The sequence below is a fragment of the Heloderma suspectum genome, chromosome 4, assembly GCF_057233095.1.
Source record: "Heloderma suspectum isolate Gila_16-S chromosome 4, 16-S_ref, whole genome shotgun sequence".
Lineage (NCBI taxonomy): Eukaryota > Metazoa > Chordata > Lepidosauria > Squamata > Helodermatidae > Heloderma > Heloderma suspectum.
The window spans coordinates 61,584,530-61,611,951 of NC_139461.1; the positions used below are offsets into that span (position 1 = coordinate 61,584,530).

The 27,422-nt window shown below is 42.2% G+C and overlaps 1 protein-coding gene across 4 annotated transcripts in view; it reads right to left on the reverse strand.

Moving 5' to 3' along the window:
• Positions 1-726: 726 nt before the first annotated feature.
• Positions 727-27,422, reverse strand: part of NKAIN3 (sodium/potassium transporting ATPase interacting 3) — a 434,650-nt gene continuing 407,954 nt past the window's right edge. Inside the window, exons 5-8 of one of the 4 annotated variants that reach the window (XR_014789837.1) lie at positions 26,974-27,034; positions 11,734-11,813; positions 2,110-2,381; positions 729-1,718 (exon numbers count right to left, since the gene is read on the reverse strand). Coding sequence is in view for 2 of the 4 variants with exons in the window: in XM_084848052.1 (XP_084704178.1) it covers positions 2,358-2,381; positions 11,734-11,813; positions 26,974-27,034 (165 nt within the window). In the remaining 2 variants the exon portion in view is untranslated. Of the gene's footprint in view, positions 2,382-11,733; positions 11,814-26,926; positions 27,035-27,422 lie in introns of all 4 variants that reach the window. The other 3 variants (XM_084848052.1, XR_014789838.1, XM_084848053.1) reach the window with 3 other exon arrangements.

The following is a 27,422-nucleotide window of genomic DNA, read 5'->3' on the forward strand; positions in this document are numbered from 1 at the left end:
GCAAACAAAGGAAGGAAGAGGGAATTCGCACTCAAAAAGGGAAGACAGATTGGGAAGGTGCCATGTGTTCCTAGAGTGGGTCTAACTTGCAAATCATGGGTTAAATAAAATGTAATGCTAGTGGATCTCAGTTAGCACAATGGGACTTTGTCCCTCTCTCCCCTGCCCTGCAGCCCTTTGTGCCACCCAAAAGTCTGCCCCAGAGGTTTTCACAGTCTCCAAAAAAGATTTGGGGTATGTGTGTGCATGTGTATGTGTGTGATTGCATCCTCCTGGTGATGGAAGCAGTTTTGTCAATGGAATGACACCATTAGATTGAGCCCCTTGACTTCAAGGAGCCAGCGTTATACCTGAACCCTTGTGTACAAGTAGCATTTCCACAAAAAACACTTCTGTATACATCTATGGGAATAATATAAGGAACCATGTTGCGGATGCAAAACACTGCAGCAAAGCTAGCTTTCAGTTTAGCACTAAGAAGTCAAATAAAACAGAGATGAACTTCAAGAAAAGGGTTCTAAACAGTTCAGCGTTCCTTCCCAAATTGGCTTCAGGCCCCAGGAAAGCTTACAACTCTGCATCCTTTAAAGTACTGATTTTGTAGACAGCTAGAAAGAGTTCTCAGGAATATGTATCATGAGGACTACATACTACATACAGTAAACAGAAAAGAAACAAATAGAAGCATCCAATTCAGAGAGTGCAAAATATCCACAGAAAACTCATGTGTGTGTCACTTTTTATACCATTGGAAACTAAATAAAAAACAAAATGTCACATTGATACATATTCTTATTCTAAAGGTATTTACAAATAACTTTACAAATTTTTATTCACAATTTCATAACTAATGCTTTCTAGTCAGCTTTTAAAATAAGGCCGTCATGAATCCTCAGAGGCTCATGAGGCTGTAGTTGGTGGCACCCCTTGACTCTTTACCCCCGTGTAGTACACATTCATGTTTGGCTCCTGCCTAGGAGAACATTTTTTTTTTAAATGTGCAAATTACAGACAGCTGCCCTGAATTTCTGGAGAATGAAGCAGTTTCCATTCACTTCTCTGTCACTGACAGCTACAGTTAATACATATGGGAATGAGAAGGGCAAACAGGGAGAAGAAGCCATATGTGAATTAGGTTGCAATCCTTATGCATAATTACTTGGGAAAAAGCACCATTGAACTCAGTAGGGCTTACATATGAGTAAACATGCCCAGACTCGAACCCTTAGAACATTTAGATAGCAATCCTGATCATTACAACAACTGGAAAATAACTCTAATTAGTCAGTTCCGACAGTACAGGAACACAGGAAGCTGCCTTAAAATGAGCCAGGCCATTAGCCCATCTAGCCCAGTACTGTCGACACTGACTGGTAGTGGCTCTTCAGGGTTTCAGGCAGGATTCTTTCCTCGCCCTACCTGAAGAAGCTGGGGATCGAACCTGGGACCTTCTGTATGAAAAGTATGTGCTCTATCACACAGTAGCAGTACGCTAAACATGACATCTATTATAGACATGGAGGGTGCCCAGTTTTTAAGTTGAACTGGTTCACACGACATAACAGCCCAATGTAGCTTAATTTATCCACCAGGCTGTTGTGTTGTGCCAGGTGGCTGTGGACACCATTTTTGCATGGTGCCTGTGGGTGCCTGGCTTGCTGTGGCTTGTCATATCACACTAACCCAGATGGCAGGGGTTGTTTGAGGTTTAGACAACCCTCAAATAACCCATGGCTTGTTTTACAGTCAGTTGAGGGTTGTCTAATGCTCGAACAATGCCTGCTGGCTGGGTTCGCCGAACAAAACAAGCCACCGCAAGCACAACACACCAGCCCCCCACGGGTAAACTAAACTATGGTGGGCTGTCATGTGGTGTGAACCAGGTCATGGTCTCCAGTTTTATCTCCCCACTGCCCCACAACCTGGTGCTTTTTTGGAAGTCTGTGTGTGTCAAAGTATCACTAGTACATGCAGGTACAGTATGATTGCATTAGTCCAAAAATACTGGTTAAATTTCTGAAAAAGAAGACTCTTTCACACATTCAATCATTTCATGCCTTAAATACTAGATATTTGATATTTTTTTAAAAAAAACTATAAAAAGAAGACAAGGTTACAATTTACAAGTGTCCATAAAAGTGAATAATTAAAAAGAAAATTCTTTATCATCTAACAAGGATCCACCTAACAACAAGAAGAAGAAATTTGAGGCTGTGACTGAATTCTTCAGTCATATGTTGGTAGAGTCCAGGTTTGATGAATGATGTGTGTCTTCTATGACACGGGTCTCGCAGAACTGGTGTTTTCTTTGAAAAATTGGATTCCTCAGCAAAATACTGCTAAACAGGAGTGCTGCATCAGTGTTCATCACTTATTTCGACCTGAAATGAGAATATATGTGTTACTGAGGGGAGGATGGAAAAGAAGCCATATTCTACTTTCTACAAGCTCTGTGTTGTTTGTGGTTTAGCAAACGATGCAAAGCATTTTATTTAGACACGTACATGGTGATCTTTGATGTCCTTTTACCATTCATGCTTTTCCAAAATCTGATTGTATTTATATTTCAAATGTTTTGACTGGGTTTTGTTGATATTAATGTTACTGTTGTATTTGAATATTTTTGTGGTTTATTCAATTTTTGAGTGTTGCCCAGTGCTTTTTATGGACCAAGGGAGATATAAATTTAATAAATGAAAACAAAAGCTGTCTATTGGAGAATGTGTTTGTGCGTAAGACAGAGAAAGAGTGAGAGAGAATGAGACAGAGAGATAGAATGCATCTTATGCCATTTTGAGAGCATTTTTTCTGATAACATAGGGTATAAACAAACAATCATAAATATTTATTTCCTGAAGATTAAAGAGATGTATTAAAAGAGTCAGAAAAAAGAGCTCAGTATGTATATCCCTCTACCTCAGGATATTTTAGAACTTCACATTGCTGCCTTTAGTGCCCTTTCAAATTTGAACTTAAGTCATTTTGCTGAGCTGAAAACATTATTCTTAGTCAAAGGTGGAGTTTTCACCCAGTTACAGAAATCTTAGTTAATTGTACATGTTTTAGTGGATGGATTAATTAATTGATTGAATCAAGGAGTCCATAGTTTGTCATAAACTCACTAGGTGGTCTTAGACAAGCCTCTCTCTCTTAGCCCCTTATCTGCAAAATAGGGGATAATAGCTACTTACCTTACAGGGTTGTTTTAAGGATTACAACTAGGTAATGCATGTAAAATGCTTTGAATATTTTAATGAAAATATGTAGTGTTATTATATTTGAAAAGTAATAGTTCTAAAGAAAACACATACATAGTTCCTCCATTTTTAGATTGAGCACCCCTTCTTCATACAGAGGTCATGCCTACTTTACGATAAACCTTCCATCTGCAGTTTTTCTTAAGAACTTGCATTTAAAATAATTAATTTAAAGACCCTGCTGCCAACTTTTTAGCTGATCAAATCATTTCTAATCAATAAATAGGGTTGTAGCCCTAGTCACAAGGACTTCTCATTGGCACCATCATTGTATCCTCCTCCCGTGAAGCAATAATTTAAAAATATTCCGCATAATAATGTTCTACTCATTGATTCAATAAAATTAATGCAATCATTAATTCAATAAAAATACTTATGATTCCAGTCTTAAATTTACTATTCTGTTTAATCTGTTTCATATTGTACATTATTTTATTGGGCAGTATCCAATGCTGTTCAGCACTACTGATGCTGCACTAGCATAAATAAATGCTTGTGCAACATAACTAGCACAATGGAGGAAAGGTGGCAATTTGCTGAACTAGCACAACAGGAAAAAGCAGTGGTGCCAATTTTCAGCAACAGATTCCCACTTTTCCCCATTGTGCTAGTTACATTGCACAAGCATTGGTTTACGGTAGTCCAACATCATTAGACCCCTTCATGGATCACTGCCTTGTTGTGGCGAAGGGGCTTGCGTAACTCAGTGAAGCCATAAGCTATGCCGTGCAGGGCCACCCAAGACGGACAGGTCATGGCAGAGAGTTCTGACAAAATGTGGTCCACTGGAGAAGGAAATGGCAACCCACTCCAGTATTCTTGCCAAGAAAACCCCATGGAACGTATCACAAGGCTAAAAGAGATGACGCCGGAAGATGAGCCCCTCAGGTCGGAAGGTGTCCAATATGCTACTGGGGAAGAGCAGAGGGTATTTCCAAGTAGCGCCAGAAAGAGTGAAGCGGCTGGGCCAAACCCGAAAGGACACTCAGCTGTGGATGTGTCTGGTGGTGAAAAGAAAATCCGATGCTGTAAAGAACAATATTGTTTAGGAACCTGGAATGTCAGATCAATGAATCAAGGTAAGCTGGAGGTGGTCAAACATGAGATGGCAAGATTGAACATCGACATCTTGGGAATCAGCGAACTCAAATGGACAGGCATGGGCGAATTTAATTCAGGTGACCATCATATCTACTATTGTGGGCAAGAATCCCTTAGAAGAAATGGAGTAGCACTCATAGTCAACAAAAGGGTGGGAAAAGCAGTACTGGGGTACAATCTTAAAAATGATAGAATGATCTCAGTACGAATCCAAGGCAAACCATTCAACATCACAGTAATTCAAGTCTATGCCCCAACCACTGAGGCCGAAGAAGCTGAGGTTGATCAGTTCTATGAAGACCTACAACACCTTCTAGAACTAACACCAAAAAAAGATGTCCTCTTCATCATAGGGGATTGGAATGCTAAAGTAGGAAGTCAAGAAATCACCGGGATAACAGGCAGGCATGGCCTTGGTGTACAAAATGAAGCAGGACAAAAGCTAATAGAGTTTTGCCAAGAGAACATGCTGATCATAGCAAACACTCTTTTCCAACAGCACAAGAGGCGACTCTACACATGGACGTCACCAGATGGTCAATATCGAAATCAGATTGATTATGTCCTTTGCAGCCAAAGATGGAGAAGCTCTATACAGTCAGTCAAAACAAGACCTGGAGCTGACTGTGGCTCAGATCATGAGCTGCTTCTTGCAAAATTTCGGCTTAAATTGAAGAACGTCGGGAAAACTACTAAACCGTTCAGGTATGACCTAAATCATATCCCTGATGAATATACAGTGGAGGTGAGGAATAGATTTCAGGGATTAGACCTGATAGACAGAGCGCCTGAGGAACTATGGACGGAGGTCCGTAACATTGTTCAGGAGGCAGCAACGAAATCCATCCCCAAGAAAAAGAAATGCAAGAAAGCAAAGTGGCTGTCTGATGAGGCTTTACAAGTAGCTGAGGAAAGAAGGGAAGCGAAAAGCAAGGGAGAAAGGGGAAGATATACCCAACTGAATACAGAGTTCCAGAGAATAGCAAGGAGAGACAAGAAGGCCTTCTTAAATGAACAATGCAAAGAAATCGAGGAAAACAACAGAATGGGAAAGACTAGAGATCTCTTCAAGAAAATTGGAGATCTCAAGGGAACGTTTTGTGCCAAGACGGGCATGATAAAGGACAAAGAAGGCAGGGACCTAACAGAAGCAGATGAGATTAAGAAGAGGTGGCAAGAATACACAGAAGAACTATACAGGAAAGATCTGAATGTCCCTGATAGCCATGATAGTGCGGTCACTGAACTTGAGCCGGACATCCTAGAGAGTGAAGTCAAGTGGGCCTTAGGAAGCATTAGTAACAACAAAGCTAGTGGAGATGACAGTCTTCCAGCCGAGCTATTTAAAATCCTAAAAGATGATGCTGTTAAAGTGCTGCATTCAATATGCCAACAAATCTGGAACACTCAACAGTGGCCACAAGACTGGAAAAGGTCAGTTTACATTCCAATTCCAAAGAAGGGCAATGCCAAAGAGTGTTCAAACTACCGCACAATTGCGCTCATTTCACATGCCAGCAAGGTGATGCTCAAAATCCTACAAGCTAGGCTTCAGCAGTATGCGAACCGAGAACTACCGGAAGTACAAGCTGGGTTTCGAAGAGGCAGGGGAACTAGAGATCAAATCGCCAACATTCGCTGCATCATGGAGAAAGCAAGAGAATTCCAGAAAAACGTCTATTTCTGCTTCATTGACTACGCTAAAGCCTTTGATTGTGTGGATCACAACAAACTGTGGCAAATTCTGAAAGTGATGGGAGTACCAGACCACCTTACCTGTCTCCTGAGAAACCTGTACAAGGGTCAAGAAGCAACAGTAAGAACCAGACATGGAACAACCGATTGGTTCAAAATTGGGAAAGGAGTACGACAAGGCTGCATATTGTCACCCTGCTTATTTAAGTTATATGCAGAGTACATCATGAGAAATGCCGGGTTGGATGAATAAGAGGTCAGAATTAAGATTGCTGGGAGAATTATCAACAACCTCCGATATGTAGACGATACCACCCTAATGGCAGAAAACGAAGAGGATCTCAAGAGCCTCTTGTTGAGGGTGAAAGAGGAGAGTGCAAAAGCTGGTTTGAAACGCAACATTAAAAAAACTAAGATCATGGCATCTGGCCCCATCACTTCCTGGCATATAGAAGGGGAAGAAATGGAAGCAGTGACAGATTTTACTTTCTTGGGCTCCAAGATCACCGCAGACGGTGACTGTAGCCATGAAATTAAAAGCCGCTTGCTCCTTGGGAGGAAAGCTATGGCCAACCTAGACAGCATAGTAAGAAGCAGAGACATCACCTTGCCGACAAAGGTCCGTCTAATCAAAGCTATGGTTTTCCCAGTAGTAATGTATGGCTGTGAGAGCTGGACTATAAGGAAGGCTGAGCGCCGAAGAATTGATGCTTTCGAACTGTGGTGCTGGAGAAGACTCTTACGAGTCCCCTGGACTGCAAGGAGGTCAAATCAGTCCATCCTAAAGGAAATCAACCCTGACTGCTCATTGGAAGGACAGATACTGAAGCTGAAGCTCCAATATTTTGGCCACCTAATGCGAAGAGAAAACTCCCTGGAAAAGACCCTGATGCTGGGAAAGACTGAAGGCTAAAGGAGAAGGGGACGGCAGAGGATGAGATGGCTAGATAGCATCACGGATGCAATGAATATGAACTTGAGCATGCTCCGGGAGAGAGCGCAGGACAGGAAGGCCTGGTGTGCTATGGTCCATGGGGTCACGAAGAGTCGGACACGACTGAACGACTGAACAACAACAACAACAACATCATTACAGCTAGTGCTGGGACACCATTGTGTACTGCCCGTTATATGTATGTATTTTATGGGTTTAACCTTTATTTTGTGAACTGCCCAGAGTGCCTCAGCTATTGGTTGGTATAGAAATACAGGAAATAAACAATAAATGTAAATGATCCTACGGTCAGTCAGACTGATTTCAACGAAGATTGTTTTCTAAGGAAATGTGTTAAAGTTATTTCACATAGGAGGAAAACATTGTAGACATTGGTGAGATCAAGAAAATAAACACTGAGAACAGATTAAACACAGTTCAGCAGAGGAAGACAGAGACCCCGACCCATCTGATTCAGAACCCCCAACAGTTTCCATTCAAATCCCTTCTGAACAGCTCAACCTTTTGTCTTTTATAGTGTAATCTGAAGTGCACATACCTGACACCTAACAGCAGGCTGAAAGAAAAAGTTAGGGCCAGTGCAGAAGGAACAACTACCATGAGGTAGTCACATTGAACTGCTGTCCATAGTGCTTTTTTTGAGGTTGCAAACAGTTCACCCTGGACATCATAGGCATTTATGGGCCCACCAGGCATGGGGTGAAGCAGCTAAGTGCTCCAGGTACCCACTTCTCTGAAATCTTGGATGGTGCCATACAACTCTATAAATCTATGGCCCAGTTCAGACTCTATGGAGCCCTTTGCCTGTGGAAGTGTGTGGGACTGCCAGAAGGTTCATGATTTGGCAGGGATCTCATAGAGATACCCACATGGGGCTTCTTAGAGATAGTTGTTATCATAGATATTGCTGCAGCACCTCAAAAACAATGGCCTATTTACAGGGCCAGTATCAGGCACTTGCATTGTTGGGCACCTGCTGAGGCCAATTCCCTTGCAGGGGCCCGTTGCTGATTCTCAAAGCTCCCTGGCCCTGCTCCTCCACCTTGCTGTTGCTGCCAACTGACCTGTCCTCTCTGAGTGACAAGAAGGACCAGTGGTCTCTGCTTGACTCGCTCACTCCCCCTGAGCAGATTGGGCCCAGAAGGACAGGGCAAGTGAATGGACAGCAGTGATCAGTGGTGCCTTCAGGACAGGACTTTGGGGCCCCTTTGAGCAGAATGAGCAGGAGGGCCCCCAAATGCAGCTGCCATTTGAAGTAAGGGAAGTAATACACATTACCATCTAAAGGGTGTGTGCAAGATCATTCAGTCCAAAGTCTAAGGTTACCTAGCTGCACCACTGGCAGTGACAGCCAACTGAAGGCAACTGAGGGAGGCCAACTGAAGGCACCTTGCTCAAGACAACACCCCCATCCCCACCCAAACCTGGAGCCAGCACTTATTTCATTGTCTAATTTAATTCAAACTGGCCACATGAATCGCCAAAAAAGAGGATACAAATGTGCAAAAGAAGACACAAATGTGCATAAAGTTTGCATATGCTAATGTCTAAATATAAATATAAAAAAACTTTAAAATGTTTAAATATAAAAAAAAAACTGTTGGCAAAGTTGTCTTGTGCATGCTCAGTTTCATTGTGAAGCTAGAATGCTGCCAGTACTCCAGTGTTTTCACAGGGATTCTACGTTGCAGAGGGAATCTATTCTATGTGCAATGCTGATTCCTTTAGTTATGGAATGTGACCTTACAAAGTCAGCCATCATAGTGGGGAAGGCCTGAGTGTCTGACTGTTCAGTCTGCTGTTCAGGTGCCAACTGTTGATGGGAAACAGTTCTTAGGGGTCTTTATCTTTAAAATGAAATTGGCCTGGAGAGCCCGTCAAATAGAGGACAGTCCTCTGGCAGTCTTTCAAACAGAGGACTGTCCTCTGTAAAAAAGGACACATGGCCAACCTACCTGTGCATCTGGGGCCATTTCTCTCTGCCCAGAGTTCTCAATGCAAAGAAAATTATGCTTCCAAAGAGGGCGCAATCCTATCAGGATAGGCGGCTACCACCAAACTTGGAGGTGACTGCCTAACCAATGCAGGGCAGGAGCAGCACAGAGGGGATCTTCCCCTCTGCGCTTCAGCTGCCCTGCATTCGCAGCTAGACAGCCAATTTCGTCTAGCCACGGGAAGTCGGGGTGGGGAGGGCGGATGCCGGACGATGCACAGGAAGCGTCAGAAGGTACTTCTGCCCTCCCCGCTCCAGCCCACCCCGAGGAATGCCCCGTTTTTGCTGCTCCTCACTGTTCTTGCGAGCGTGGAGCACGGGGCCAATCCGCGCTGCCTACGAGGCACTGCGGGAGGGGGTGGAGGTCAGTTCTCAGGGAACCAACCCCGAAGCGCGGGCTCTGAGGTTGTTTCCCGGGAACTGAGCCATCCTATGGCCATCTAGCCACTGAGTAGCGACCGTAGGATTGCGCCCTTAATCATGATTGCTGGATGCTGGGTGGGGACAAACCAGAGCCTCACTGCCCTCAAACCATGTATGTGAGGTTTCTAGAGACATGTGGCGGTGACTGCTGCAGACTACATGCTGGACTTGATGGAGCCTCGTCTCTTAAGGCAAGCCTGTGTTAACACAGCATTCAGCAACAGTTGATTCATAAAGAGTTGGCTGTGTATGGCTGTGTGTGGCTGCAAATTAGCATGCCCACTGCCTAAGGGACACAAATAGCATATAATATTCTATGGTGGGGTGGTAAAGGATTTCTTTAAGCCTGTACATTATGTAACTGTTATTCATTTTTAGCTGAATATTTTATTTGTTCTTAATGGATTGTTCCCTCCCCCAAGGCTTAGGGGATAGGGAGTGCTAGAAACCCTAAATGAGTAACTCAATAGCAAGAGTGCTGAAAAATCAAGAGGCCCATCAATGCTTTCAGGCTTTAATGAAAGTTAGCAAATACATTTCACTTTCACCTCCAGCTTTCAGCTTAAAGAGAGTTGCGTTTTTCACAATTTGGATAGTGAAAGCCCCGTTAGTTCTGAACACAGCAGCTTTCTTGGCTCATTTGCAACAGATACTGATAGCAATTATCTTATTGTGAAGCCAAGTGGGCAGGTTGCCACACAGCGGAAAGATAAGCATCTAGAAACTGGTGGATAGCACAGTTCACTGACTACCCAAATTGTTTTCTGCAGTTTGTCTTTTAATGGAAATTCACCTTGATCATTGAAATTCTTCATTCTTTAGAGCCTATTTGCACTCTGTGACTGAACAGGCACACAAGGTCCTTTGGAAAACCTGTTTTTGTATTCTGTTTCTCTCTCTCCAGGGATAACTAGCAGTAAAAGGAACATAGGAAGCAGCCTCAAACAAGGTCAGATAATTTATCCATCTAGCCCAGTACTGTCTGCTCTGACAGGCAGCAGTTCTCCAGGGGCTCAGGCAGAGGTCTTTTGTATCATCTGTGTTTGAGTCTTTTAAAACCAGTGGAGGCTGGTGGCTCCAATGTCAGTGGGGCAGCAAGGCACCTTGGATAGCTCCTCTAGAGTTCTGACTGAAACACAAGAGCTGATTCACCACCCCACTGACATTGCAGCCACCAGCCTCCACTGTTTAAAACTAGAGATGCTAGTGATAGAACCTGCAATCTTTTGCGTGCAAGCATCTGCTCTACCGTTGCTGTTCTAACATCTCTCCAGTTAATCTGCACATGGCCTGGTCACTAAGTACTGTATATGTATACCCAATGGGGAAAGATGTGCTGAAAGATCTAAATATTATATATGCACAGCCTATATTTCTGTTTTTGATTCTATGTTACAGTCAAGGTGAACCTTCTACTAAGGCTAGATGGCTGAGCTTCTCTCTAAAGACCTAGATCAATTAAGTGTTTAGTCACCTTTAAAACTACCTGCACCATGATGTTCAATATATTGTTGATAGCTACAGGTAAACCTGTGTTTATTGTGTATTTTTAAAAGCTTCAACACTGATATTATTGCTCCAAAACGCAGCCTGTAATAAAGGCCATGTAAAGCAAAAATAATTCTGGAATGTGCCTGGAATGTTTGTTTTGGCTTTTCCCTTCAGTGCTGATGATTTGATCTGTCCCCTTGTTCTGCAAATACATTCCACAGACAGAACAGCATCTGGTGCGCCCAGATGAACTTACAGTCAGGAACATGGGATATGTCCTAGGGCAGGGGCGGGGAACATGTGGCCCTCCAGGTGTTTTGGCCTACAACTCTCATCAGACCTAGCCAGCACAGCCAAAGGTGAGGGATAATGGGAGCTGTAGGCCAAAACATCTGGAGGTCCACAAGTTGTTCACCTTGTCCTAGGGAAAAGCATAAGACCCATGCCTTCCCATGGGACTCCCCACACTCACAAGCTGGAAGCTACCCACATGGACTGTAGAATCTCTCATATTTGAACTGGAAGCACTGAAACAGCTGATGCATGAAGTTAACCTCACTGGGGATATCCTTACAGAAAATAAAGAAAATATTCCACTACAATAAACTATGGAGTACTCATTGATCATTGGTAGATTGGATATCAGTCGCATAATACAAAGTGACTGTGCCAGCATATTTTAAATGGTTTTCGTAACTTGAGGGGTAAGTGATAATGAAATCATTAGTAATCTCATGCCAAATCCATTTGAGCAGCAGATTAATTTTCAGTGCAGTTAGAAGGATTAATGTTGTCCCTTTGACCAAACCCTTACTTACAAGCTTTATAGGCTTTAACTCAATATGTTCCTGGGGGGATTGTTGGTAGGAGCATGTGTCAAGTCCACCTATGAAATCAACTGAAAATACAACATAGTTCAACATGAATTTGTGGAAAGCAAAGTGTACATGCTGGCTTTAAACGAAAATGAATGGAAAACAATGTCAAATAATAATTAATGAAACAGTACATTATGGATCCACACACATGCATACACCTCGCCCCCATGTCCAAAATATTCTGATACTCGCTTGAAAGTCACTAATCCAAGATAAGATCAGTTTGGCCAACAGTATGAGACAGATTTTACATCAGGGATGGGGAACCTTTCTCAGTCCGAGGGCCAAACTGCAAAATGGGAAAGTTCTTGGGGCCACATTCTATTCACGGACAGGGCCAAAGGCAGAGTGGGCAGGGCCAAATGTGATTGTTACTATTCCATGCCTGTTTGTATGTATGTATGTATGTATGTATTTATTTACCATATTTGTACATGACACCCAATAACACATGTTCTCTGGACAGCTCACACAAAACATAAAAGAATAAAATACAATACTAAATACTACTGCTCTCTTTGTACGCCATTTTGTTATGTCTGCTTATGTCAGCTTCCTGCAGCTCACACAGAACCGGTTCACATGCAGTGGCTAACTATGGGTTGTTTAACCCATAGTTAGCCGACACCACATGGCAGCGAGTGAGCACACTGCCTCTTGTGTATGCGTCACTTCCTCTTCCCTAAACAACCCCAAAATGCCCTATTCCTGGATTGTATCATTATGTTTTAATCCAGAAACTCTGGGTTGTTTAGGAGTTGAACAACCCTGAGTTACCCCAACAACAAACCATGGGTCAACTCTGAGTTGTTTAACCCCTAAACAACCAAGAGTTTCCGGGTTCAGATGAAATGATAACAAGCCAGGAACAGGGCATTCCTAAGTTATTTGGAAAAGTGGAAGTGATGAGCACATGGGAACCAGCACACTCACTCTCGCATGCTCACAAATAACCCATAATTCATTAACCATGGGTTGTTTCGGCTATTGAGCGGTATAGAAATGAAATAAATAAATAAATAAATAAATAAATTGTTTGATCATACAAACTGGGTCATAGAGAATGAGACAGACAAAGGCACACACACATGACCTGAAATTCCAGTATCAAACTGAAAGTGGTAATTGACAATGACAGTCTATGGAAACAAATGGGAGCACCACTGTATCCCTATTTCTCCGTGGTGAAAGCCCTATATGTGTACCAATTAAAACGTCAACCAGTTCCATTTAATACTGTAAGTACTCATAAAGCTTGTGTTCATACTGAATGCCCCTGGCAGCTTACTGCCTGTGGCGAATGGTTCACTTGTTTTCCCCTGCCCCCTATAAGTGGAACATAGAATTTTGTGGCCAGCAGCTCCATCCACACCTGAAGAGGTTTGTGGTGGCAATCAAAAGCCCCTGCTGTATTCAAGGAGTAAAATAAGTAATGCTGAAATCCTATACCCACTTTCCTGGGAGTAAGCCCTGCTGAATTCAGTGGGACTTACTTCTGAGTAGGCATTCATAGGATTGCGCCATTAGACTCTTGTCACAGACAGAAATAAAAAAAAATGGCTCTCCTAACCAGGCTAACTTGCATGAGGGCTGCTAAATAGGGACAGTCTTTGCCATAGTCCTGTTTTGTGACTGCTTATAAGGATGTGTATTCTCCCAGGTAACTCATTGGGTTGGATCCAGGATTGTTTTGCCACAAGGAGAGGCTACCGCTTATGGAGCAGGACATTCTCTCCTACCCCTGCAACCCCCCTGGAAACTGTCCAAATCTGCTCCAGAGGATTGGGAGAGTTGGAGGGAGATGGGGAGGGGGATGCTGCAGCAGGAAGGAGGAAATGTGGAAGTCCCATTCTGTAAGCCTCTGTTTGTGGTAGCACAATACTGGATCCAACCCATTATGGGTTGGTATGAAACAGGCTGTTCCATGCTGTTCTAAGAGGTTTTGAAATTCCAGAGTCAGCTTTATAACATTCCAATTATTCACGACCATGTCGCACAGATTCATGATGCAGATTATCTGCCTATGGTGGACATAATATTGGTTCGATGCTTGGCTGCTCAGAATAGCCAGCGTAGTGTAGTGGCTAGAGTGTTGCACTGGGAGCCAGGAGATCTGGGTTCTAGTCCCCACTCACCATGGAAGCTCACTGGGTGACTTTGGGCCAGTCACAGACTCTCAGCCCAACCTACCTCACAGGGTTGTTGTGAGGCTAAAATGGAGAGGAGGATGATTATGTATGCCACCTTGGGTTCCTCAAAGAGGAAAGAAGGTGGGATATAAATGTAATAAATAAATAATAGCTGACTAAAACTCAGACCTGTCACAGGCTCATTCAACTGTGTAAATGAGCCTTGAGAAAGTAAAGGAGATTAATCTGTTAGATTTTCAATTTAAAGAAAGATACATTTCTTGGCATCATCCAGATACAACAGACAACCCAAATTTGGCTATAGAATTGGAAATATCTAATCAGGTACGAGTATTATATATCACAGCCCAGAAAGCAGGCTTTCACTGCATTTAAACAATTAACAATATCAACCTTCTTATAAACTCTCCAGTGCAAGTACTCTCATTTACTCCAAAGGTGGTATGAGAAAGCCTAGTTTTTCTCATGCCTGGTAGATGGCTACAAGTGGTTGCTATTGTGGATTCTCAAGACGATAGAAATAAGCTTCAATTTTAAAAATCACAACTGCTGGGAAAGTAATTAAATAGAAACACAACTTTATATTCTATACAGACAAACAGTATGTGAATTAAGAAACGGTTTAGCAGTGCTGATACTTATCTGCTAGAAAACAAGCCCTGCATGGAGTGGAGTTATTAAGTAATGTCTTGTGGAGCTGAAGAGAGGAATTTTCAACAACCTGCGGATCACTGTTGGTTGCAGAAGAAACTAGTTATTTTAGCTGTGACTGGCTGCAAAATATGATTTATTTTTCATGGGCAACTGTTTTGTGGCTCAGCAGGATTCATACTGGCTGAAATATATGATGTGGTAGAAGACTACCGAAGTTGCCTGAACTTCCCCATAGCAAGAGTAATGCTATGGGGGAATAGCTACTGGGAAGATGCAACAACATTGTGTAGGAAGGAGGAGTCTTAGATTGGCTCTTTGCCCCTTCTCTCTTGGACCTTGGTGCCAACAGCGAGCTAATGCTAAACGCTCCAAACCAGCACTTTTTCTGGGGGGAGATCATAGAGGAATAGGTGGGTTGCACTGCTCCTGTGCTTCTGGCTGTTTCCTGTCCCTCTTGAAAACATCTGTAAGGATGGTAGCTAGGACTAAATGTCTCCTTTTATTTTTTAGAAGAATATAGATGAGTAGTAGGTCAGGTGATCCTTCAGTCCATGGCCAGTAGCTGTTGGCCATTTTGTTAGAAATGTCAGGTGTGTGCTACACAGCTGGCATGTCTGTTGTTCCATTGGTATTAATCCAGCATTCCTCCTGCCCCACGTGTTTAGCATTTGTAATTATGTTGAGGTTTGGGAATAAAAGAGCATATTTAAAGGAACTCATGAACTCAGGAGACCTCAGGATCTGATAGCTCTATGACATCCACAACTTGTATTTATTATGAGTTGACTCTAATGGAACTATCTCCAGTGCTTTGTATCTTGTTTGCACAACAGCTTTGAGTTTTTCTAAGAAAAGTGGTACACAACCTGAAAGACTGCCACCTCCTCTATATTCTTATATGATTAAGGACGCAATCCTATGCATGTTTAGACAGAAAAAAGTCCTGTGTCTCCCAGCCTCCCCCAACCCACATGGCTGCCTGGGGCATGCTGGGAGTTGAAGGGCTTTTTTTCTGTATAAACATGCATAAGATTGCACTCTAAGATATTCTTCTGAGGCTGTTCTGCTGCTGCCCCTCCAGAAGTGAGGCAAGTGGCTACTGGTGAAACAGCTTTTTCTCTGGTGATGCCCTAGCAATGGATTTCCCTCTACAGGGAGATATGTATGGCCCCAACATTGCTATTTTTTAGATGCCAGGCTAAGTCGAGTCTGTTTACCCAAGCTTTTAATATTAACAAGTGGTGTTGTTTTATTAGCCCTGCAGCTGTTTTATGTGTTTATTTGTATTGTTGCTTTTATTGTTTGTACTGGCACTTGTTAGCCATTCTGAGAACTGTTTAAAATAGAAAGGTAGGATATAACTCTTTAAATATCTAATAATAATAAAATAATAATAATAGAACTACCTCAGAAAAACTACCACTACTGATAAAACTAATACTGCTAACAGTGCAAGTATATGTGCTTACTCAGAAGTAGGCGCAACTGAGTTTAATGAGACTTTCTTCCAGGTAAGTGAGTATGGGATTGCAACTTAATAAAGCAGCAGCAACACAACAACATGTTGCGTTGGGTGGTATCCAACAAGTGTCCCTCTGCTGACAAAAGGTGTGCATCAATTGGACAGAGTGGGGGGCAAATTACCTTTTCCCAAGCAACCCCCTGTGCACAGAGAATCGGTTCTGGAGGATCCTTCAACCTTCTGAAGCAGATTTCGGGGGAGCTACAGGGAGGAGGGGGAATTGCCAAAAATTGCCCCCATCCCTGTTCCACTGACAGATACCGTCTATTGGCAGAGGGATACAAGTTGGGTACCATTCCTTGTCTTCAACTGTAGGTAAACTACATCAGTAATGATGTAGGATCTACATATGTACATTGTACAAGTGATCTGTGTACGTTGCCTATGCCAACCACAGCTGGGTGTTGGTTCATCCAAGCATAGTGGTGTTTGAAACTCTGTCAGGTGAAGACAGACACATCCTACTGATTAAAGGAAAATTCTTTGCTGGGTTTGTTCAGCAGAAACTGTTCCTCTTCTTTGTCTCTTACCATACCCATTTTATTGTATAAACCAAAGGCTATGATAATATTTATTTATTATTTATTATTGCATTTATATCCTGCCTTTTTTCAAAAATACAAATAGTTGGGAAGGAGAAAAAGGAAAAAAAGAGGAAAGTGTTTCCAGTACACTGTGAACCCTAGGCTCCAGGTTCCCCCAACATACCAACAAAGTTTGCTCTGATTTTCTTTGATAACAATGCAAGCACTGATACTCTATAGGTAGTTGCCACATCTGGGTCTGATAGCAGATAAAAGATTGTTTCTACATTTGAAGCAAATTAATGAGATCCTAGGATACCAGCTATAAATCTGGCTCTAATGCCACTGAACAAGGGACATTCAAAAGGAAGGGACCAAACCCTCAATCTGATGAGGGCAGATTCCCTCTGCCAACCTGTCACACCACAGTACCTTGCTAGAGCAACTGTTCACCCCAGCTGAAGGTATCACATAAAAACATAACCCAGTAAATGCACTGGGTGAATCAGATCATCCAATTACTTAGTTCTATCATGGGACCTTCTAAGCTAAGAGAGCTGTTTTGCAATATTTAAGGTCTGAACTGACCGAACTTCATGAAGAGCAAATATCCCTTGGCTGATATGTCTCTTACTCACCTGATCCATACCATGTACCCCCTCCTCATTACAAAGGGTTTTCAGGATTCTCTTCCCTGCTCCCAACCCCAACTTTTCTAGCAGAAAGTGTCTTGTGTTCTCAATGAAATATAATCATGCCTTTTCTTGCTTTCAGTGGCATTTAGGTTGAGATTTTCCAGGCATCTCAAGAGCTCTAAAAACTCTAAGGCAGAAAAAGAGAGCCACAGACACCATATCAAGCTATCATATCTGATGAGCATAGTCCTTGGTGGCTGTGAGGTAAGTGCAAATAACCAATGGCCTTTAAAAGAAACACTCAGAGGATATGCTGTCAGGCCAGTTCTGTGTGAATCAACTTTTTTTCCTAGACAAACTTTCAGGTATTTTCTTTTCCCTCCTCAAAATGAAAGCTGAGATTCTCTTTTGCACTTTTTAGGTGTTCTAGCAGCGAAAGGCCCGAGAGAAAAACAAAGCGCTGCATGCTAATATGCTGAGAATGGTAATCTAATTCACTTGTGAGTCTCTTAAACAAAACAGACATGTAAAATATCAGTGCGGAAATTTATCTGAAGTCAATCCCAAGATCATTCACCAGTATATAATTAAGATAATTTATGGTCAGGGCATATCAGGTGTAGGGTCTGATTAATTAACTCTATATTCTATTCTACTCCATACATGGCTTCATAATAAGTAATTACCTTTCTGCCAAGGCTACCATATTAAAAGCAATGCTTTTAAGGTGGAACTCTTGTGTGGTGGCAGCAAAAAGAGGTGGACACAAAATGATGCTTGGAGTACAGAAATGCATTAAAAGATTCAAAATACCCACAATAAGTGGGATAGAAGAAAGCAATGTACTGACATGGATAGAGCTTATTGCATCTTTTAATAAAGTTCTCCACTTCGAGCATCATTCTGCAGCTTTGCTTCTATTTTATATTTTATTTTCTTCTTTGGCTTTCCTACCTCCAAGATGGGGGAAACTGCCTGTAATGCTGGCCCCGTTTGCACAATATGAGGGTGGTTAGTAAGCCACAGTGGCTGATTTCCCGTGCTGGTCATGGCTTCTCGTGTTCTCTGAACATGGCAAGGATAGCTTCTTAACAAACCACCTAGCAACCCTACAACAGACTGTGGGTTCTGCATGGCTTGTGAACCACCCCAGCTACCTGCCTTTGCTGGGTTTGGATGTCAAGACAACCCACGCCCAGCAGGAATAATTAGGGAAATCAGCCACCGTGTGACTGGGACACACAGAGGTGGTTAACAAGTCACTGTGTCTTATTAACCACCCTTGTGTCATGTGACTACTGATGACTGAAATGGAAGCCTGGAATGGAAACTGGAGGAAGGAAAAATGACTCTTAGCTTAATGAAGGCTCTTTCTACTGATGGGAGTATGGAAGTTGGGGCACACATCACTAAAAAAGAGGAAATGCACAGATTTGAATAACATTTGCATTTGTTAATTTATATGTATAGATGAAAATTTAGAAATAATTACTTTCATTTAAATAGACACCCAACCCTAGACATACAGTAGACTACAATGCAATACATTACAGTAGACATCCAACCCTACTGGACTGGTTGCCATAGTTTTTCAGGCTCAATTCAAGGTGCTGGATTTAACCTTTAAAGCCCTGAAAGCATTGCCATGGCTCAGAGCCCACCTGTCTTTTTATGAGTCTGTCTGTTCATTAAGATCTACAGGAGAGGCTCTCCAGGGGACGCTGCTGCCCTCAGAGGCCTGTTTGTCAGGTTTTCTCCTGTGTCATTCCCAAGCTATGAAATGCACTCCCCCAAGAACCACAATTGGCTCCCACTCTCTTCATTTTTAGAAAATATGTTAAGACACATCTCTTTGACCTAGCCTTTCCAATAGGGCGATGAGCCTTACTGGCAATCGACCTCCCCATGTGGCATCAGTGATGCACACCTGGAGTGTCTCTGCCACTTCTGCTGCCGCCATGTGGTCCAAGGAAGAGGGGGAGGAGTTTTGCCCACAACAACCTTATAGCATTTGGAGATATCCTTTAACTATGGGAGACTTCACAATCTGTGGTGTTCAGGAAAGTCCTTGAAAGATGGAAAACTTCAAGGCTTTTTCTTTTCTTTTTTTGCTGTGTATGACATGCTCACTTGATAGGTTGTGGTCTTGTGCCTAACTGATCTTCAGAGAGCAGGGGACATTTTAAGCAAATGTTTTAGGAGACTTTAAGTGAATATTTTACGAGACTTTTCTTGGAAAGCTTGTTAAGTAGTATTAGGAACTTGGGAAAACTTGAATGTAGTAGAGGACTTCTAGAGATTAAATGAGGTTTTTAGTTACATAAGGCAGCTTGACATACATCCAATACAGCTTGGAATGGATCCAATGTTTTCTCCTTCTGATATGGGTGGAGGTCCTCCAGCATCCTCTATCTTGCACCTGCAGCATTATCTCTTCAGAACATGCATCATATGGAAGATCAAAGGTAGTCAGGCGAGGGACTCTGTGGCCATCCAACAGACTGAGAGTATAAATTCCATCTCATCTCTGGCCAGTGAGAGAAGAAAAGCCATGATGCAGAGGGCTGCCAAACCCCATCTCTCTGTTTCTGTTTTTGACCACCATTGACCCACCTACTAGAGAGTCTTGATCACCCTCTCAGACAGGACTGAAGCACTGGTGAGATAAGTAGAGTAAATCTGTCTGGTGCTAGATACAGTAAGAAAAGTTAGATAGGAAAGCAAAACGCTTACTTAGGTATTCTATGCATCAGTGTGTGTGTGTGTGTGTGTGTGTGAATAATGCTTTGAAACTACATACCAAGTACAGTTTTCCTTTGGCTCAAGGGTTATATTCCTCTATTTTGGGGCAAACTAAGATCCAGGAAAAGAGACCATTTTGGGATGAGGTGATTTCCTCAGGCAGATACTGATCTAGACAGGTAATATGTTTGGCAACATGTGGTGGTGGTAGCAAGGCTGAGAGGGATATTGATCACAAAAGCAGCCTGTCTCTGGGGAAGCAGAAATGAGATGGAAACATGATTGGGAGTGGGAGATGAATGGGGCCTGGACCAGTAGAGGCTGGTGGCTCCAACGTCAGTGGGGCAGTGAATGTGCTCCAGGTTTCAGGTTTCCTGAATCTGCTCCAAGTTTCAGCCAGAACTCTAAAGGAGTTGTCCAAGGTGTATAGCTCCTTTGGAGTTCTTACTGGTTCTGACTGAGAGTCCGGAGTGGATTCAGCACCCACTGACATTGGAGCCACCAGCCTCCACTGACCTGGACCATCTGGTTGAGAGGGGAAATGGCCTGAGCACAAAAAATGGAAGTAGAAGGAAGTAGAACAGGGCTGGAGAAACTGTGGACCTCCAGATGTTGTTGGACTCCTTCATCAGAAGAGGCAAAAAGAACAAAATCTCCTCTGCAATGAAATGGTATTGCCCCCATTCAGCTGCAGCCACCTTGCGATTATCAGACCAGGGTGAGTCTTCCCTGACTCTTGAGCCATTCAAAACAGAGGAAGCATCAGCAAGCTTTCTTGAGATATACTAGTGGGTGAGTAAAGGGATATAAACAACTGGTGAAAATATCTTTGCAGAGGAATGTGACAGTAAGGCTACAAAGGTTTTGTGTTAATGGAATGGGTTGTTTTAATAGCCAAGGGAGGCAACTGCATTTCATTTTACCCTGATATGTTAGTAAGCAGTTTTATGAATGGGAAGGGCTTTGCATTAACATTTGTGTCAGTGCTTTTTCTACACTAGCAGGTGGATGCACAAACAAGAACATGTATCTAACATAACTTTTAATGGTTATGCTTTATCATCAATAGGAACTTTGGATGCAGTTGTTAAAATGTGTTGTTCTAATTTTGTGTACATATATTACAGTTTTTAGCATGGTTTTAAAATGTTTGTAACGTTTTACAACAAAATTTTATTTGCAAGCCCTGATGAAGCAAACCTGTTTCCGAAATGTGTTGGGCTCATTAAAGCTTTTTCTGACACTTAAGAACATACTCTCTTTTGGTTTTGGGGTCTCCATCAGCTCCAGCCAGCCTGGCCAATGGTCAGGGATGATGTGAGTTGTAGTTGGAAGGCCATAGGTTCCCTGCCTCTTTTTGCACCCCCAGAAACACTCCCCAACCAATCAAGTGGACATACTTTTAGCTAGCCTATTAAACTGAACTGTAAATCACTGCAGGGCTGTTCGCATGACACGACAACCCACTGTGAGTTATGTAACCCATGGTGAGGCTGTGGTGCGTGCAAGGTGTGTGGGGGCACCATTCTGAATATGCAACCCCCACTTGGGAGCTATCGTATTGTGCGAACCCAGTAAGTGTGGGTTATGCAAGGTTAACCCATGGTCTGTTTTTTGTTTAACTCTCCCATAATCCATGCTTGCTGGGTTCGCATGACACAACAGCCCCCGAGTGGAGGTTGCATATAGAATCTGGTGTCCATGGGCGCTATGGCTTGCCATGTCATCTGAACCTGTTCAGTGCTTTTTGTTGTGGAAACTCCTTTCTAATAGGTCTGTGGAGCTGTACTTCAAAGCATTCAGCCAAAAGAAATTAGAGTGGAATCTAGTGCAGCGCTGTTAACAAGAACAGTATTAATAAGAAAAGATGATGCTGTTAAAGTGCTGCATTCAATATGCCAACAAATCTGGAACACTCAACAGTGGCCACAAGACTGGAAAAGGTCAGTTTACATTCCAATTCCAAAGAAGGGCAACGCCAAAGAGTGTTCAAACTACCGCACAATTGCGCTCATTTCACATGCCAGCAAGGTGATGCTCAAAATCCTACAAGCTAGGCTTCAGCAGTATGCGAACCGAGAACTACCGGAAGTACAAGCTGGGTTTAGAAGAGGCAGAGGAACTAGAGATCAAATCGCCAACATTCGCTGCATCATGGAGAAAGCAAGAGAATTCCAGAAAAACGTCTATTTCTGCTTCATTGACTACGCTAAAGCCTTTGATTGTGTGGATCACAACAAACTGTGGCAAATTCTTAAAGTGATGGGAGTACCAGACCACCTTACCTGTCTCCTGAGAAACCTGTACGAGGGTCAAGAAGCAACAGTAAGAACCAGACATGGAACAACCGATTGGTTCAAAATTGGGAAAGGAGTACGACAAGGCTGCATATTGTCACCCTGCTTATTTAAGTTATATGCAGAGTACATCATGAGAAATGCCGGGTTGGATGAATCAGAGGTCGGAATTAAGATTGCCGGGAGAATTATCAACAACCTCCGATATGCAGACGATACCACCCTAATGGCAGAAAGCGAAGAGGATCTCAAGAGCCTCTTGTTGAGGGTGAAAGAGGAGAGTGCAAAAGCTGGTTTGAAACTCAACATTAAAAAAACGAAGATCATGGCATCTGGCCCTATCACTTCCTGGCATATAGAAGGGGAAGAAATGGAAGCAGTGACAGATTTTACTTTCTTGGGCTCCAAGATCACCGCAGACGGTGACTGTAGCCATGAAATTAAAAGACGCTTGCTCCTTGGGAGGAAAGCTATGGCCAACCTAGACAGCATAGTAAGAAGCAGAGACATCACCTTGCCAACAAAGGTCCGTCTAATCAAAGCTATGGTTTTCCCAGTAGTAATGTATGGCTGTGAGAGCTGGACTATAAGGAAGGCTGAGCGCCGAAGAATTGATGCTTTCGAACTGTGGTGCTGGAGAAGACTCTTACGAGTCCCCTGGACTGCAAGAAGGTCAAATCAGTCCATCCTAAAGGAAATCAACCCTGACTGCTCATTGGAAGGACAGATAATGAAGCTGAAGCTCCAATATTTTGGCCACCTAATGCGAAGAGAAAACTCCCTGGAAAAGATCCTGATGCTGGGAAAGACTGAAGGCAAAAGGAGAAGGGGACGGCAGAGGATGAGATGGCTAGATAGCATCACGGATGCAATGAATATGAACTTGAGCACGCTCCGGGAGAGAGCGCAGGACAGGAAGGCCTGGCGTGCTATGGTCCATGGGGTCACGAAGAGTCGGACACGACTGAACAACAACAACAACAACAACAACAAATTCATGAAACTAGCTTTATTAATTTAAGATATCTGAAGGGAGTTTGCATAATGCCTAGCAGTATAATATTGAATACTACATCTAAAAATATTGCTTTATTTAGGATGTTAACAACAGATGGTATGCATGGATGTGTAAATTCTCTATTATATTTCATTTGCAGGGAGGTAAGTCTCATGGAGTTCAGTGGCACTTTCTCCCAGGTATGTGTGTATAGGATTACAGCTTTAATGTTGCTGAATGTTACAGTTTTAGAGGAAGGGCGGTAATTTCTTCCATGTTAATACTATTTCTAGCAATGCCCATTGGCTATTTCTGTGTGGGTATCAGGATATTCCTCTATTATGCAAGATTCCCCTTCAAGAATCAGCAAAGACTATTAAGGGAGCTCTTAGAATATAATAATATATATTAAGTTTGAATAATAGCTTGATGTGGATTAGGAGTATAAAAGTCTTAATGTGTTATGAATTTAGGAACTATGACTTCACTTTCTAGACATTAGAACATATTTTAATTTTTTTTACTATTTTAGGGTTTAAAAATTATCTTTATTTTCAGTGCCTATATTGTACTTGTAGATTATGCTGTAAAACAAATTTATTTTCTCTATGATTCTTTTTGCCTGTGCCTTCTAACTCAAAAATGTACCTCAAGATGAGCAAATATAGAACACAGCTACTTTTTAGACATCCTGTTGTTTCAACAGTTATCAGTGGCCCCAACTAAGGACTATGCAAACTTTTTTTTCATGTGTGTACATAAAGGCTAATCATATCTTTATATTGCAACTGTACCATGGCTCTGGATTCCTATTTGCTTGCAGGCTGTGACTCTGGTAATATAACAATCTTCTGAGTTTGCTTTTCATCTTTCTGAATGCAGATTTCACACTTTCTATAGCACTGAGTATGACTAATACAGCTACAAATGTTGGAATGACAAATGAAAGGAAATAATTAATATGAATAGACTTTTCTCATTAGAGTGAGAGATGAAAAGTATTAGCCTGTTCCTGAAATACCTCTTTAATGTGCCTTTCATCATACTCCTTTTAAGCTACAATAATTTTATACCGAACTAGCACATTCTTCCATAGCTAAAAATATGTGCAAAGGTAATGAAAGAAGGGAAATTCATAGAAGTGGGGCTGTGAGAAGATTTGTTAGCAAAGTCAGGAATCTAGAACCAGCTCTGTTGTTTCTGGGTTGGATCAAGGATCTAACTTCCATTGACAAAAGATGCCTCTGAAGAATTTTCATGGGTGCTCCCCCACCCCGCTTATCCCATAAAGCAAGAGCCCACAACCCTCTATGTAGCATTTTCAGGGGGTTGGAGGGACTGCTGTGGGTTGGAGCAGGTGGAGACATCTGCTTCTGCCAGCATGTGCCTAAATCTGGATCCAACCCTATATGTCCTTTCTAATGATTTGAATGCATTTTCTCTTTCTCTCTCTGCACATGCTTCCGCGATAAGTTCTTCTGTAAAGTGATTCCACAGAGATTGTTGGTGCTGCAGTCACCAACATTTGATGCAGTAGCACCTGATGCAATAGCACTCTTGGGAGAAAACAAACTGTGGGCAGCAGCATACATTTTCAGCAGGGAAAACACTGTGGGCAAAGGATTGCCTTGCCCCCTGCCTTGCCCCCCCCCAAGGCCATTTCCTGATCTGAATCAACCCGCGTATTATGGCTGCTATTTAAAAGGGGTATGGAAACAAACGTGCTGACACACTGGCGATCCAATCAGATCTCAAATTTTAGCAAATACCAGCTGTGGGACAACACCAATTCTGGTCAAGGATATAGGGCTGGGAGAGGGTGGGCAGGGGCGGCTCCAGGTTTTTCAGGGCCTTTGAACAAGATACCCTCAATGGGCCCCCTCCTCCAGTGAGTCTGCCTGCTCACTGTCATCAGCACCAGCAACTACTGCTCCTTATCCTCACCAGTGCTATCACTTGCTTGCTTGACAGGCAGAGAGTCAGTGAGCGAGTAGGTAGTGGCATCTACTGCTCCTCCTTCTCACCACCACTGTTGTCTGAGACAAAGCGAAAGTCAGATTAAGAAGCAGGTTGCAATGATGAAGAGAAGGCGCAATTCCAGGGGGATCTTGTTAGTGGGCCCCTGCGGTTCTTGACATGTCCCCAAACTACCCAACCCTTCAACCTTGCCCTGAGGGTGGTTGAAGGTTAATCATTTTGCCCAGTGCTTGTTTTCCCAGTGGAAATGATCCTACTGAGCCTATTTCTGCCCACTGGGGAAAACTGAGATGCACCCAGGATTTCAGATCTTCCTGAATATTTTGCCACTTAGGATTGGTTAATGGGAAATGATGGGTACATGAAGTTGGGACCTCATACATAGGTTGTGACCACTGAAGCATGGCCTTCTCATAAGGCACTGATCCATGGGTATACACACAAGTCTTTAAAATGAATAACAAAGTATGTGCCCAGTGTAAATAACAATGTGACGTGAAAGCCAGAAAAAGCAATAGCTTTAAGGAATATTCCTTCATATGCTTATTGCCCTTTAAATGTGTTCATTGGCTGATCCTCAGCCATATCCATTTAAGCCTTGCATAGCAATGGAAGAAGTGGCTGTTATTAATTTTTAATCCTTCCTGACAGGTTTCAGTCCAAGAACTTTGGTGAGTGAATAATGCAGGGATATTTCATTAAGGAGAGTCTTAAAGGCCAATGGCTCTCAGTTTAGTCTATGCTGAATCAAGCAGCAGCCTTATACAATTTTGATGGTTTCCGAAGTAGAAGCTGTGCATATCTAACATTTAAAGAAACATTCTGCTTTTACAGATATTAATGCAGTTTAGAGGAAAAATATGGACAAAGAGCTCAAATCATCCTTTCCCAAGGATCAGAGTGACCCGTAAAATAGGGAGAACTGTGCTATCTATGGTAAGGATGTCAGAACATTCCTGTAAAAAGAATTGGCCCAATCATGAGGAAATTGGCTATGAGAATTCTTTTTTTCTCTCCTTCATATTATGTTAACTTAGTACTAACTTAGTACTTAATGGGAAGGGAAACAGAGGGTGGTCAGCAGATGGCTATGACAGGTCAGGATTAAATCGTAGTTTAACTACGATTAACAACTGCTGCACTGGAAAATATAGCTGTTCCAATATCATTTTTTATTGCTGTAAATCAAGCTGGCATGTCAATGAAAATACAGGCATATTTTAGGAAAATGTTGATTATGTAGATGATGATGATGATTTTACCCCACCTTGCAAGGGTATATACCTTGAAAGGTGGCTTATGTATACAATAACAAAATACAACAATGCAAAAAATATGGCAGATTATTAATATATTAATAATGTATTTATATTAGTTTATAATATATTAATATACATCAATATATTAATCAACTAATATATTATCAAAATAGCACAAAACATCAGCATTAAGATAATGTAAAGATAATAGTTGCAGATGAAAGCTATGCAGATGCTTGACCCTGCTTATGCATGTTGCTCACACAAAAGAGATTGGTTTCAAACAGAAACGCTTTTGTTCAAAGGGAGGGTGCCTTTTGCAAATGTGCCTCTCCCATTCCATATAGTTGGCTACTAGTGTAATACTAAATCTCACCCCAGGATTGTAGCTCCAGAGATGGGTAGGTGTGTATCAGTACTTACAGCTGTCCTCTTCCTCCATGAACACACTGATCACGTAACAGGCGTAAACAAAACCAATCAACTGTAGAAAAACAAAAATAGGGGAGGGGAACTGTTATTCACAATGCACAGTAAATACAGAAATATAAGTGCCAAGGCTGCAGCTCTAAACCATTCCCTTTCATTTTCTTCAGGTATAACCACATGTTAAAAAATGTTTTCCTAGTGTAAGACTGAACTCAAATGTGCAATCTGAGTGATAACTTATCAAGAATGACATCAGTTTTAACAAGTAAAGATTTGGGGGGCAAACCAAAGAAAGTTGTGTGTACAAAAAGTTCATTGAAATTAACAGAATGCAAGGGCATATATGGTTAAGCCTCATTTATTTCAGTGGGATTCAGGCATAGTAAATTTTTTTTAGCTTGCATACATTAGTTTTGACAGATGTTTAATTTGGAATCTAGTGC